This window comes from Salvelinus alpinus, chromosome 19 (genome assembly GCF_045679555.1).
Source record: "Salvelinus alpinus chromosome 19, SLU_Salpinus.1, whole genome shotgun sequence".
NCBI classification, from domain to species: Eukaryota; Metazoa; Chordata; class Actinopteri; order Salmoniformes; family Salmonidae; genus Salvelinus; species Salvelinus alpinus.
This window is the reverse complement of record NC_092104.1, coordinates 43,584,181-43,599,013: the sequence shown is the minus strand read 5'-3', so window position 1 is coordinate 43,599,013 and position 14,833 is coordinate 43,584,181. Positions and strand designations below refer to the sequence as shown.

At 41.7% G+C, this 14,833-nt stretch overlaps 2 protein-coding genes across 10 annotated transcripts in view; one reads left to right on the top strand and one right to left on the bottom strand.

Moving 5' to 3' along the window:
- LOC139545671 (transient receptor potential cation channel subfamily M member 7-like) overlaps positions 1-11,003 on the top strand; it is a 78,118-nt gene extending 67,115 nt beyond the window's left edge. For 6 of the 9 annotated variants that reach the window (XM_071353672.1, XM_071353671.1, XM_071353669.1 and 3 more), the window contains 8 exons: positions 6,501-6,566; positions 6,834-7,123; positions 7,494-7,576; positions 8,137-8,342; positions 8,557-8,608; positions 8,746-8,855; positions 9,290-9,356; positions 9,578-11,003. In XM_071353672.1, coding sequence (XP_071209773.1) covers positions 6,501-6,566; positions 6,834-7,123; positions 7,494-7,576; positions 8,137-8,342; positions 8,557-8,608; positions 8,746-8,855; positions 9,290-9,356; positions 9,578-9,629 — 926 coding nt within the window. In that variant the 3' untranslated portion in view covers positions 9,630-11,003. Of the gene's footprint in view, positions 1-1,206; positions 1,674-6,500; positions 6,567-6,833; positions 7,124-7,493; positions 7,577-8,136; positions 8,343-8,556; positions 8,609-8,745; positions 8,856-9,289; positions 9,357-9,577 lie in introns of those variants that run through there. The other 3 variants (XM_071353668.1, XM_071353670.1, XR_011669109.1) reach the window with 3 other exon arrangements.
- The window catches only part of LOC139545673 (nuclear receptor ROR-beta-like), a 32,419-nt gene continuing 28,506 nt past the window's right edge, over positions 10,921-14,833 (bottom strand). Inside the window, exon 10 of the mRNA XM_071353676.1 lies at positions 10,921-14,485. Within this exon, the coding sequence (XP_071209777.1) occupies positions 14,321-14,485 (165 nt within the window). The 3' untranslated portion in view covers positions 10,921-14,320. The remainder of the gene's footprint in view (positions 14,486-14,833) is intronic.

Genomic DNA, 14,833 nt, shown 5'->3' with positions numbered 1-14,833 from the left:
TTTTATCTGTATTATGGAGACTAAGTTGATTGTTCATGCAAGACTTGAAGTCTAATTTGCAGAAAATAAGGTCTCGGTGACTGACTGGTTTCTGTTGGAGGTGGGTATTGTGTGGAGGGGATGGTGTGTGGTGACTGACTGGTTTCTGTTGGGGGTGGTATTGTGTGGAGGGGATGGTGTGTGGTGACTGACTGGTTTCTGTTGGAGGTGGGTATTGTGTGGAGGGGATGGTGTGGGGAGACTGACTGGTGTCTGTTGGGGGTGGGTGTTGTGTGGAGGGGATGGTGTGGGGAGACTGACTGGTTTCTGTTGGAGGTGGGTATTGTGTGGAGGGGATGGTGTGGGGTGACTGACTGGTTTCTGTTGGAGGTGGGTATTGTGTGGGGAGACTGACTGGTGTCTGTTGGAGGTGGGTATTGTGTGGAGGGGATGGTGTGGGGTGACTGACTGGTTTCTGTTGGGGGTGGGTATTGTGTGGAGGGGATGGTGTGGGGTGACTGACTGGTTTCTGTTGGGGGTGGGTATTGTGTGGAGGGGATGGTGTGGGGCAGCTGACTGGTGTCTGTTGGGGGTGGGTATTGTGTGGAGTGGATGGTGTGGGGCAGCTGACTGGTGTCTGTTGGGGGTGGTATTGTGTGTAAAGGCTAGCATGCATGACCTATTGACACGAAGGGGGTGGGTGGATATAGTACCTTGTTTGAGTGTGTATTGATGGGGACAAAGTAGTAACATGTCGGCTAATCATTGACTACTGTGTGTCCTACAGACTAACCCTGCTACTGATGACTATGACCTTGACACCAGCTTTAGTAGAACACAGCCTGTAGACCCATTGGACAAAGATTTCAGCCCGGAACAAGCGCGAGCTCCACGTCATCTGATTCTGAAAGCACAATACCCTCTTGAGAAAACAAAACTTTTCCACACCATTGCAGTCAGTTCTTTGGCATGGGGAGAGGGTCTGTTAGTATATTCTTCTAGCCTATTCACGCTAGGTGTAGATGCTGTAGGTGCTTATACACAAAAATACATGACTAGACTCTACAAGTCAAGCCCCCCTAAAACTTTTCACATCTTTGTTAACAGCCCATCTCACTGCCCCGTTATTGACACATACCAGTCTGCTGTACCTTTTTTAAATTTACAGATTAACATGGTTTCTTGTATAGTTACACATCCTCATGATCAGTCTTCATGTCTTTCCAGGACACTTGCAGTACAAACAAATCTTCTGCGAGTGGTAGAAGCAGTGGGGGCTGAACAAAGTGTACAAGCCCAGAACCCACCACTTCAGGGAGAGGCTTTTCCACCTTGTTGTGGAGTGCAGAAAGGACCAGATAGATGTCTACAAGGAGCCAGAGTCACAGCTCCCCAAAGCCAACATCCCTGCCAACATCGCCACAGCGCCAAAACCTGCTAAACCATTACCCAACACAAGAGTCACACCAGTTGAAGAACATTCTGGAACCTGCTGCAATATTCAACCAACACAACATCCATATTCAGTTAGACTGATGTTGTAGTATAATATAGAATGCCTAGTATGCTCCCAACTGCATTGTGGTATAGATATTGCTAGCTGCACATATGTATATCATTGTGTTTTATATAAGTACTGTCAACTGACTAAATGATTCCAGCTGCATCAGAAACCAATAAAGTGTTGACTTCAACTTCTGGATCGGTTCATTGTGATATCCATGAAATGTATTTGGATAAACTAGCTCCAATCTCCCTGCTAAAACAAATGATGCAGGAAGTTGGAGTATCATTTAAACTTTCATTTGTTCGCAAGTAAAGTTTCAATAAAACAGTACATTAGTCTGTCAATATAGCAAATAAGTAGACATGGCTTATTTGCTCTAGAGACTGAAGTGAGTTTACAAAGCAGTATGCAGGAACAGTTATGGCAATGTATGACATATACATACCGTAAAATTTAAATGTACTACTAACGCCTTTAATAAGTATTACAGTTCTACAAAGGGAATACTTGCATACGGTGTGTTTGGGTGGTGCATTAGGTGTTCGCAGTCACTTTGCTACAAGGGGAGATTGTTGTTATGTGACCTTTCACATCTCTTGAGAGTCATCAACTTCTTTGTATCCAAGTGGTATTGTCTGTGCCCATTAGACATTCATGGGCAATTGTGTACTGTCTGTATTTCTACTGTAGCAGCATGATGTATAACATGAGACATCTCACAGACAGTGCCTCTTTGCTTGACATCAATGGAAAATCAAAATAAATCAGCCAAGGCCTCAGAAAAAAAATTGTAGACCTCCACAAGTCTGGTTCATCCTTGGGAGCAATTTCCAAACGCCCGAAGGTACCACGTTCATCTGTACAAATAATAGTACGCAAGTATAAACACCATGTGTCACGTTCCTGACCTATTTCTGTTAGTTTGTTGTATGTGTTAGTTGGTCAGGACGTGAGTTTGGGTGGGCATTCTATGTTGTCTGTTTCTATGTTGGTTTAAGGGTTGCCTGGTATGGCTCTCAATTAGAGGCAGGTGTTTGGCGTTCCTCTAATTGAGAGTCATATTTAGGTAGGTTGTTTCACAGTGTTCGTTGTGGGTGGTTGTCTCCTGTGTCTGTGTCGATGTTACACCATACGGGAATGTTTCGGTTTGTTCGTGCGTTTATGTAGTCTGTTCCTGTGTCAGCGTGCTTCGTGTATTTGTAAGTTCGTTTGTTCAGGTCTGTCTACATCGTTTTGTTATTTTGTTAGTTATATCAAGTATAGTTCGTTTTCGTCTTTGTCTGTTTTGTTTATTTAATAAATCAATATGTCATCACAACCCGCTGCATTTTGGTTCAATCCCTGCTCCTCCTCTTCGGAGGAAAACCGTTACACCATGGGACGACGCAGACGTCATACCGCTCAGGAAGGAGACGCGTTCTGTCTCCTAGAGATGAACGTACTTGGTGCTTAAGGTGCAAATTAATCCCAGAACAACAGCAAAGGACCTTGTGAAGATGCTGAAGGAAACAGGTACAAAAGTATCTATATCCACAGTAAAACGAGTCCTATATCGACATAACCTGAAAGGCCGCTCAGCAAGGAAGAAGCCACTGCTCAAAAACCGCCATAAAAAAGCCAGACTACAGTTTGCAACTGCACATGGGGACAAAGATCGTATTCTTTGGTCTGATGAAACAAAAATATAACTGTTTGGCCATAATGACCATCGTTATGTTTGGAGGAAAAAGGGGGACGCTTGCAAGCCGAAGAACACCATCCCAACCGTGAAGTACGGGGGTGGCAGCATCATGTTGTGGGGGTGCTTTGCTGCAGGAGGGTCTGGTGCACTTCACAAAATAGATGACATCATGAGGCAGGACAATGATGTGGATATATTGAAGCAACATCTCAAGACATCAGTCAGGAAGTTAAAGCTTGGTCGCAAATGGGTCTTCCAAATGGACAATGACCCAAGCATACTTCCAAAGTTGTGTCAAAATGCCTTAAGGACAACAAAGTCAAGGTATTGGAGTGGCCATCACAAAGCCCTGACCTTAATCCTATAGAAAATGTGTGGGCAGAACTGAAAAAGCGTGTGCGAGCAAAGAGGCCTTACAAACCTGACTCAGTTACACAAGCTCTGTCAGGAGGAATGAGCCAAAATTCACCCAACTTATTGTGGGAAGCTTGTGGAAGGCTACCCGAAAGTTTGACCCAAGTTAAACAATTTAAAGGCAATGCTACCAAATACTAATTGAGTGTATGTAAACTTCTGACCCACTGGGAATTTAATGAAAGAAATAAAAGCTGAAATAAATCATTCTCTCTACTATTATTCTGACATTTCACATTCTTAAAATAAAGTGGGGATCCTAACTGACCTAAGACAGGACATTTTTACTAGAATTAAATGTCAGGAATTGTGAAAAACTGAGTTTAAATGTATTTGGCTAAGGTGTATGCAAACTTCCGACTTTGACTGTACATACGTTTCCAGCTGCAGACTGATAACGCGACGTCTAGGATTTGCTTCTTCTGTAGTGATCAATAGTTTCAGAGTTTATAACCGTTTTACAACATTTGGCTCGTGCCTCAGTCTGCTTGGTCTATAGAGCGGTAGATTTCTGAACCATTTCTAACGTATTCAGCCGGCGCTGCACGTAACTGGTCTCATATGTTAATTATTCAGTGCGTCCTTTTAAACACTTGGGGAAAACGGTGTTCCATTACGTTTTGCATAATCTCTGTGCTCACGTGGGCGTAGTTACTGACTTGGTAAACTTTACATAAAAAACTTTTTCTCATTTAGAAGACTAAAATAACATTTCTATCTTTTTAAAAGTATTCTGATACTTAATCATTCATTTTATACAACATTCAGATGCAAACCTCATAATTGAGAAGTGTATACAATCAGAGGTACAGTTATGTGGTTCTACCGTCTTTCATGATGTCACAACAAGGGTTCTTTCAGTCTCCACTGAACATTTACACATTCTCAAAAATATAAATATTGTTTAATTCTCAAATTTTGGGGCGGTAGGAGTTTTGGCGGGAGAAGGTCCTTTGTTCTGCTAAGGTCTCTCCTTCCATACTGCTTGACAAGGGAAGATATTTACGACCATCATAAAACTGGCCAGCACCCCCTATCTCCATCTCAGGACTGGCAAGTCATAACACTAGATATTGACATTGTCCTGGCAGACAGGAACATCGTTGAGACAAGTCCAATGGCTCTATTGAACAAGGACAACCATATCTACTCACTGCTAGCGTGATCATGCAATCGGTGAAACACAAAGGCCACAATAATTGCTACAAAACATGGCTCAATCAAACAATGACGTCATTGGTTGAACTCTCCCGACGCAAAAATTCTAAAACACTGCCATAGTGCATAATTATGTCTGAAACACCTCTCATCACAATTATGTAAGGAGACTGGAAAAACACCCCAAATAGACTAGTCCGGCCCTTGACGCAAGTTAAGTTTAATCTGGTGCTGTAGGTTGATTATCTTTGAATGCAGCACAGAATTATTCTTAAAGTCATTACTTAATGTATTGAGTTTATATACCAATTCTGGGGTTAATTCGACTAATGGTTTATGTTAGTGTTGTTTTCACAATATTTCACGTTGTTTGTCTGCATAATTTAAATCTAACAATAATTTGCACAAGACAAAGTCCACTTGATCAATAGTTATTGCTCTTGTATGCTATAGTGTCACTGGTGCCAATGACATCCAGAGTGCCACCAACGGGTCTGGTGCAGACATCTAAGGTTGCAGTGACTTTATATTCACACAGCTTCTAAGGACAAATACATAAAGTTTATATATCAAATTTACATACCAAATTTCATGCCCCAATGTCCATCGGCTCAGTGGTGTAGCGTGTCTGACTTTGAATATAGCAGCGAATCATTCTCAAATTCATTAGAGGCTAATTCATTGAGTCTACAGTATATACCAAATCTGGAGTCAATTTGACTTTATGGTTCATGAGAAGTTTTTTAGCATTAGCATATGTACTAACGTGCATCTATAGGTACAGTGCCGCCATATTTGAATGCAGCAATGAATCATTCTCCAAACCATTAAAAACTGATGTAGTAAGTCTAAATCCAACATCTGGAGTGAATCTGATATATGGTTCATGAGGAGAAGATGATTGCAGATGGTTATTGTCAATAACTCAGCCATCTTTTGACAAATCTCTTAGATTTTCTCGACTAAGTTAAGACATGTACCATGGGCCTGCATTCCTATGGTTCATGAGAAGATTTTTAAATATTTTTTTGCATATTTTAGCATATTAGCGAATGTGCTAATGCATCTACTGGTATAATGTGGCCATATTTTAATGCATTTACGTTATTTTTTCAAACTCTTTAGGGACTTGTGATGAGTCTAAAGAACACATTTGTAGTGAATCTGACTTTTAGTTCATGACAGGTAGATTTTGTATGATAATTTTAAGCATTAGCGTTACATTGTAAAAAAAGTGAATTCTTAATAGTTTTGTTATTTTTTAAGATATCAATGCCAAACGGAATATGGTTCATCATGGTAATGGCTTTAATGAACCTAAAATGTTTCAAGTAGATAGGCCATTGTGGAGTCGATTTATGAAGGATTTAAATAGACACATAAAATCTGATTTGCTGATTTTATCTATAATTCAGCCATCTCTTAACCAACCCCTTAGCTTTTCTCAAACTAAGTTAAGAGATGGACCATGGGCTTACCTACTACATTTGGTGTTATTTAGAAAATAATTGTAAAAAGTTACCAATCTGTGAATCTGTGCTGGAGTTATTTGACCATGTCAAGAAAATACAAAAATTACACACAGAAACAATAGGTTTCACAGCTTTTTTGTGAACCCCAAAAATATATCTAATACTATATTACCTCATTCCATGTGTGTTTTTATCTGGTTATGTTGTGTTATATTGTGTTCCATTGTGTTGTGTTATGATGTGTTATATTGTGTTGCGTTGTAAATGTGTTGTGTTGTTGCCATGTTAGCCATGGAAAAGAACAACCTGATGAGGCTTGCTCACACCATACCCTTCACACCTGTCTCCATAATGGGTAAGTCATCAGTCAGTTACGTTAAAGGAATAGTTCACTGTTTTTGAATTTTAGATGATTTTTTGCTCCTAGGGTGTGGTTGTTTCCTCTAAAATGTTCAAAAATTTGTTAGCTGGTTATGTAGCAATTTCTAGAATAATCTGGCTAGCTTTTTATAAGAATATAGCAATGCTACTGGAATTGTCTGTCTCTGTTAGGGATTGATTCAGAAGCATGCCATTGCCTCCCTAATACCCATCTTCCCCGTGGTTGCATGGTCCCTGGCAGCAGGAGAGGAGGTGAGTGTCTACTCCCTGGAGGAGGTGGAAGCTGCAGGTGCGGAGTCCTCCGTAATCTCCTGGTCGCCCCGGGGGTTGTCTGCAGTGCTGCAGCCGCTGTCCAGCGAGGGCTGTCTAGATGGGGCGCTGCGCAGGGCCATGCGCGTGTTGTGTACCTGGGCCGAGGGGGACGTCCTGAGTGTGGGCTGTGTGTACGTGGTCAAAGCCTTCCAGCCCAAGGTGATCCGCACCTGGCAGAGGGTCTTCCACAGCGACACCCCCCTCCAACTCTGTCTGCGGGTATACAATTAATATATAACTTCATCATATACATTGTATACTGTAACATCATATATTGTTGTTTGGGCCAGGAGTGTTTTCTGACTATGAGACCTGTTAAACTCTGGGCCCTGGTTATTGTTAGCCTATAGTATCCTATAGTTATAGGCTATAACTGGCGCTCAGAGTCTTTACTTGTTCAGGCCACATAGTCAGGGAAAACTCCTGGTGTAGCCCCTACTTATGTATATCCACTTTCCACAGACAGCTGTTCACATCACCTTATTTTTGTTGTGTCTATTCGTTGTCTTCTTATTTTTACCCTAATGTTTTACTTGGCATGTATTACATCCACTAATAGCATCATTCTGGCCATATCATGTTCTTACAGGAGATACAGCAACAGCGAGCTGCTCAGAAACTCATGCATGTGTTCAACCAAGTCAAACCAGAAAACGTGCCCCTTTCTCCCAGGTTTGTACTCAACATCTAGGACTTGTCTACATTACACGTGTGTGTGTGTGCTTGTGTGAGCTGATTGAATCTGTCTGTGTAATGTTGAGTAAGGATGGGAGACAGGCGCAGGAATACGTAATAGTTTAAAAAAATTATCGACCCAAAACAAAAGAGCGAGGTGTAAACCTCAAAAATAATTCATGGGACGAGACCCGTAATAACAAAAATACATGTAGCACCAAAAACCAAATGAAACAGAGCACAGGTACTCAGAAGACCAACGGACATAGGACAATGATCGACAAGGACAATGGGGACCAGAGGGCACATATATACACATACTAATCAGGGGTAATGGGAACCAGGTGTGCATAATGAGAAAAGACAGTCCGCGGTTGGTGGTGATGATCCAGTTCAGTGACAGCTAGAAGGCTGGTGAACGGAATGAGCAGCAGTACCAGGGGAATCCATGACAGTTTGAATGTGTGCACACGTGTGTACGTGTGTTCATATGTGCATCAACTAATGTGTGTGTGAGATATATGTGTTACATATTTGAATGTGTTTCTCCCTCCTAGGTTCCTGGATGTGTCTCTTCTTCACTGTCACTCAGACGGACAGTGGTTGACCATAGAGAGGAACATGTTGGGTGACTTCAGGAAGTACAACAATAACAGCGGAGAGGAGATCGCCCCCTGCTGTGGAATGGAGGAAACGCTCCTGGCCTTCTCCCACTGGACCTACCAATACTCCTGTAGAGAACTACTGGTGCTGGACATACAGGGTCTGTCTCTCTGTCCTGTTCTGTCTGTCTGTCCCTCCGGCACATTCTGTTGCGCTGTCTGTATGTCTGACTATGAATAGATCAGAATTTTGTTAACATCATGCTTTGCTCTTTATTATTTATACTGTTTTGCACCCACGTCACCTAACAGGGTTGTCCTATAAACTACTACATTGAATTGAAGTCTCTTCTGTCTTTCCTTAATCTTTCACAGGAGTGGGGTCGGAGCTTACAGACCCATCAGTCATCCGAGCGGACGACAAAAGGTATTCGCCTCACACGGTGGAGGTTCAGTGTGTGACACGACACTTATCATCTTCTTGACATTCTTTTGAGGTTTAAAGGTATATCTGACAAACATAGATTTTTGAGGTACCCTCTTCTGCCCCTGGTCTACCTGTAGCTTGACTGGTGACATGGTGTTTGGTCCTGCTAACCTGGGAGACACTGCCATCCAGAGCTTTGTCCTCAAACACACCTGCAACTCCTGCTGCAAGAACCTCGGACTCTCAGGTAAGAGAAAGGAACTATTCAGACCACCACTGTCATAAGGGGGTTATGGAGGAGATGGATTGTGTGTGTGTGTGTGTGTGTGTGTGTGTGTGTGTGTGTGTGTGTGTGTGTGTGTGTGTGTGTGTGTGTGTGTGTGTGTGTGTGTGTGTGTGTGTGTGTGTGTGTGTGTGTGTGTGTGTCACATTCATGTCTTCACCCGGGAGTCTCGTTGGCTTGGAGATGAATGCCTGAACTTCAAATGAAGATAGAACCAGCTAATTAAGCCAAGGGAAGAATTTATTTTGATGACAACAAAGCATTGGAGGCAGGGGGAGGGACTTGCTTTGTGTGGTGTGCTGGGCTCTCTTTGATTACATATTAAACAGGGCTTTGTGCTGGCAGAGTGCTGTGGAGACATTAGCTTTGATTAGATATTAATTGCAGTCTCTGGGTAGACCCGAGATGCACGATACTAGCATCTAGAGGGAGCCTCGCCTCGGAAATTCACTCCAAAACAAACAAGTGAGCAAACACACACGCAAACATTCAGCCATACTGGTTTTGATATTTTCAAAGGTGCTTTTTTTTCTTTTCTTCTTGTGTCCTCTCCAAGATTCCCATAAAGTCAAAACATATTATTAATGAAAAATCCATGGACTTCCTCTCCGGTCTGATCCAATTATCTTTTAAGTGGCAATGACTACGTCGACTGCCATGTAGCTGATTGATGTTTGTGTTGTCAGATTTGAAGAGGAGCACAGACAGCTGCGGGGAAACAGAACACAGATCTTCTGAAGAGGAAAGTGGAGTGATCGTGACCAGAGTGTAACCTCTGACTTGAAAGCAGAAGTACGCCATCCTAACCTCTGGTTCAGGTGGGATGAAGTTGCCATTAAAGCATAAAGACACTGATCAGTTTAGTTTTTATCTCCCTAAATGGTTATGGATAGGATTTGGGAAGGCTTACTTGATCCAGAGGTGTGCTTAAGGGAAACTTCTACCACGAATAAAAGCACTCACTTGTGGCTTTGAATGGATAGTGTACAACTTCATATGGACTACCTTTTGTGTTAGATGGCTGGTAGGGCTTTGGTTTTAAAAATGGTTAACATTGCACTAGTCTCAACAGCAAGCCAGATGCCGTAGTCTTGCATTCGTTCCACCTATGGAGTGTATAGTGGAGGGAGGCCAAGGCGAATACATTTTATGTACATACACTCCCCTCCGTATTTATTTGGACAGTGAAGTGAAATTTGGCCCTATACTCCAACATTTTGGATTTGAGATCAAATGTTTCATACGAGGCGACAGTGCAGAATGTCACCTTTTATTTGAGGGTATTTTCATACCGTTTAGAAATGTTTTACCGTTTAGAAATGAAAGCACTTTATGTATCTAGTCCCCCATTTGAAGTTGTCATAAGTATTTGGACAAATACACTTAGTGTATTAATGTAGTCAAAAGTTAGTATTTGGTCCCATAATCCTAGCACGCAACGACTATCAAGCTTGTGACTCAACAGGAAACCGTCTTTAGAGACACTGACCAAATCACTCTGGCTGGACTCAAGGATGTTATTCTTTATGAAATTATAACAAAACTTGACCTAAAAAAATACTATTTGTTTATCAGACATTGCACATTAAAGCTTCAATATGGGATTTGTTTTTCAGCAAAACAGTCCCTCTCAAATGTTTTTTTTCTGTTTTCAAACACTCATATTTTCATTTTTTTAGCAATGCTGAATGTTAAAATGTGTTCTTATGCTGCTTATGTTCAAACTGGTTACATGAAAAAAACGATTATTCTCATCGAGCATTGACATAACTGGGCTGACGCATGGCTTATGGCTTACATTCAGAATTAAAATACAAGAATAACTCAATCTGATCTCTTGGTGGTTGGAATTTGCACGGCTCAGACTCAAACTATTACAATTATTATAATGGATAGCACAGGTTTTTAGATACTGCTATTAGTCCCTTCACAGTTCCCATTGAAGATGTCAGCATTGTTACCCTCAAAATGCTAGTTTGTGTGTGTGTGTGTGTGTGTGTGTGTGAATAGAAAAAGAACAAGACAGAAATGCATCCATAACATTTCTTTTATTTTTCTTCCCACAAAGAAATGTCTACAAAAGCGATAAAATATAGAATTTAACAAAAATCACTTCAGACCTTGACTTCATTATTTACATCTTGAAGGAGGAGACACTGAGATGGCTCAGGAAAACTCAGAACTTCAACACAACTGGATCACCAAAGCTCTTCATTTATGTCACTAGCTCTCTCTCTCTCACACACACACACACACACAGCTGGGTCAAAGCTGGGTCAAAGTTCTAAGGTCTGAGCTGACTCAACAAGTGAAAAAAGCAAACATATAAACAAACAATTCAATGTAATGAAATACACACTTGCCTCAAAATCCCCCTTTTTGATTGGTTCTCAAGTAAACTCACACAGTAAAGCAACTATTTCCCATTTCGCCAATCGAGCTTGTCCTCTCTAACTATGGCACTTGAAAAAACATGTTCCTTTTTTTTTTAGTTTCTGTACCCCATACCTTTAAGGGTTTTGGTCACAGATGCTACATTTACTTTACTTTCTCACCCTGGGAAGCAAAGACATTCTAATCAATAAATTAACAATTTCAACACTACTCCAATAGCACACACGTTTAATGCATTAAGAAAGTATACAACGCATCAATAAAACAAAGAACCTCAATTTCTCCCTCTCTCTCGTTCATTCACTCTTTCAGCCTCTTACACAAGCCCGCACGCATACAAACACACACATACACAGGTTCTCTAAGGAGGCAGAAGTTGGGGGTGTAGTGTATTTGACTAAGCATGTGAAATGTTTTTTGATTAAGTATATAAAATGGCGGCGCACGTTGTCCAGTGGTCTCGTTGGGATAACAACCACATTTTGTCTGCGCTCCATGGTGTCTGTTGATGGAGTAAAAGGCGCATAATGCGTTCAGTCCCTCACACTGAAAACGCTACTCCATAACATTCAGAATAAAATAATCCCACCCCTGCCAAACCCACCCATCACTCCCACCCCTGACCCACAGCATCGCTTGAGAAAACACAAAAGCCCCAATGTTTCATTGCCATGAAACGGCATGCAAAGATAACAGAACGACAATAGGCTAATAGTAATATAAGAGTAATAGTAATAATAATAACAATAATAATAATAATAGTAATAGTAATAAAATTCAAATAATCTTACAATACAGTAGTAAATGCTTTCCAGATATTATTGCTACAGTACCTTACAGTGTTGATTTGTCACTCAGATGACCAACCCCGTCCCCCAAACCCAACCCCCCGATTCACAGTCTAGAAATGGAAAATAAAAACAAAGTGGGTTTGAATTCACTGTCCTATAGGCGTGGAATGGTTGGGCGCCAGCTTAGTTATGGTCTTCCTTCATTGTAACATAAGCAGCATATCTAGAACAGGGGTGGTTTTATGAATGCACCTGAAACTGTTATTTTCAGGACATTATTAAAGGAATTTCTGGGACTATTGTAGATAATGGCTCTCCCCATTATATGGACCCGGACAGTGAATCTTTCCCACACACACACACACACACCTTGTCTGGGTAGGTTCCTTCGCTGGGAGCCACCAGCATATTTATCTCTCCCAAAAACGCTTACATTTTTCAAAAATGTAAAAATGTTCTTTTCATGCAAAGACAGAAAAATTGTTGCTCCCTGAGAGAGATGCTGTGTCGTGCATCGAAATGCAAGTGATTGTCTTTAACGAGCAACTGACCTCTGACCTATGAGGGGAGAGGGATGGGAACTACTTTTGGGCCGGGGGGGTGTATGGAATGGGGGGTTGGGAGCTATGACTAGAAGCTCATCCTTTGTATACAGAGGATGACAGGACAACATAGTGTTCACTGCATATGGGAAAGGGTGGGGGGTAATGCATATGGGAAGTGGAGGAAAATGTCTCAGGTCATACTGTTCTGTACACTGGCACTGGCTAGCATCTATTCTCCACTAAAAGCTCAGAGGGATTTGGCAACTGTGCGAAACACGTAAACGTGTCTATTATAACATCGAAGGAAATCCTCGAAGATCTTCAGCATTAACATTTAAAAAGCATTTGAAAAACATTCTAAACTGTTCATAAATTAAACAAAACAGGAAGTGATTGTCTATCATAGCTTACTATAAAGATTATACAATGTATTGCAACTTTAAGTGGCAAACGTTTCAGTGAAGAATATCCATTACCCCTAGAATAAGCAGTGCAAGATCTACAGTCCCAGAGAGCACTCTCTGTAATGTGGAATGTGTTTCAAGTTTCCATTTTAATCTGAAAGATTGAACGTCCGATTGTCAGTCAAATTGAAAGAAATGATCAGTGGACATCCTGGTGTATCCACTCTAGCTAATCATGACTACCCTGTGATTGACTGTTCTAGAAGGATGAGGCTGAACAGAGAAATGCAAGGATAAGGATAAAGCAGTTTGAAAATCTCCTCAGAGAGAAAGAAAGTATTCTTCATTTAAGATGCCCAGTGATTAGCATGGGCGTAGATTGTGCAAAATGAGGGGGATGTAGAGAGGAAGAGGTTTATGCAGTGACTGGGGTTCTTATATTCACTGACTAAGTAAGCCATCATGAAAAGACACCAAGATCAACACAGTCGTTTTGGCTAGGTGGGGTGGAGAGAGGTGGTGGTAGGTTTAGGGGGGCTGGCAGGATGGCAATCTGCCAGAAACTTTTTTTCACACAAAATATAATATTTATGTACATATCTTCACCTTGAAGAGTAGCCATAATTGTTTTACTCCTTCTTTTACAGTTTAATAGTTCTCAACTGAAAGATGCACTACCCTCTTCACATATCAACAGAGCCCAGACAAGATTTCTCGACGTACCGAAAGCACCCCCCAGGTTTAACCCAATATTCTTTAACAAGTCTCATTTAAACTTGACAAATTCTGTACACATGAATCTATCAAATAAAAAAAACACATAGACAAGGTATCAGCCACATAGGGCAGCTGTAGTTTTAAATTAGGACTAAAATATGAACAGAACAATAAGTAATACTGGAATCCGCTCTGTACTAAAGAATACCTACAATAGTTTTTCTGAATCCACACGAATCCCTCCCCCACCTTCAATATCACAATATCATGTAAAAAAAAAAAAAGAAAATGTATCAAAGATAAACAAATTGACTTACCCAGTTAAAAGACAGCTTAAATGTGCTAGTTAAAGTCTGTACATTTCTGATCAGTTCTGAAGAGCCCCTTGGTCACGGGTGCATTATATACATTCTTTAGACTGTATCGGTGTATAGGGTTGGATAAGTGCTGGACATTCCTAGTGTTTGCGGCTGTAAGTGTCTGGAGGGTCCGGGCCTGGGGTCCGGGCTTTGCGGTTGCGGTAATGATGCGTCCACGTTCACGTTGTGGTCCACTCTCTGAGATTGGACCGTAGGCAGTCACTTGGGTATGGTGATGGCTGCATTGGGGTCGGGATTGAAGAGCTCCTTGTAGAGTGGGGGGAAGAGCACATTGACCGTCTCGGGATGAAGCTGCTGGAAGGCCTGTAGCTCCTCGGTGTGGAGAGTACACAGGGCCGACAGCGTGGGGATCCGACCAATCAGCTACAGAGGACAGAGAGGAGTCAGCGGTCAGGGGTGATGGGTCAAGAAGTCTCAGGCTGTACAAACCGCAGCTAAAGCAAAAAAGGCTGTCTAAAATACACTGCCATCCAGGGGTGCAACTTTCACTGGGGAAGGGGGAAATGCATTTTTGTCCCCCCCAGTTTTATCATTGGAATGTGATACAAAACGAGGCAACGGTGTGCTTTAGGACCACGCGGACGCCTCCGAGCGGTCAGGTAAGCTGTTTGGAGTGTTTATCCGATTGGATAAAAAAATATATATATAATTGTCCCCCCCACTTTTAAAACCAAAGTTGCACCGCTGCTGCCATCTAACAGTGCCTAGGTG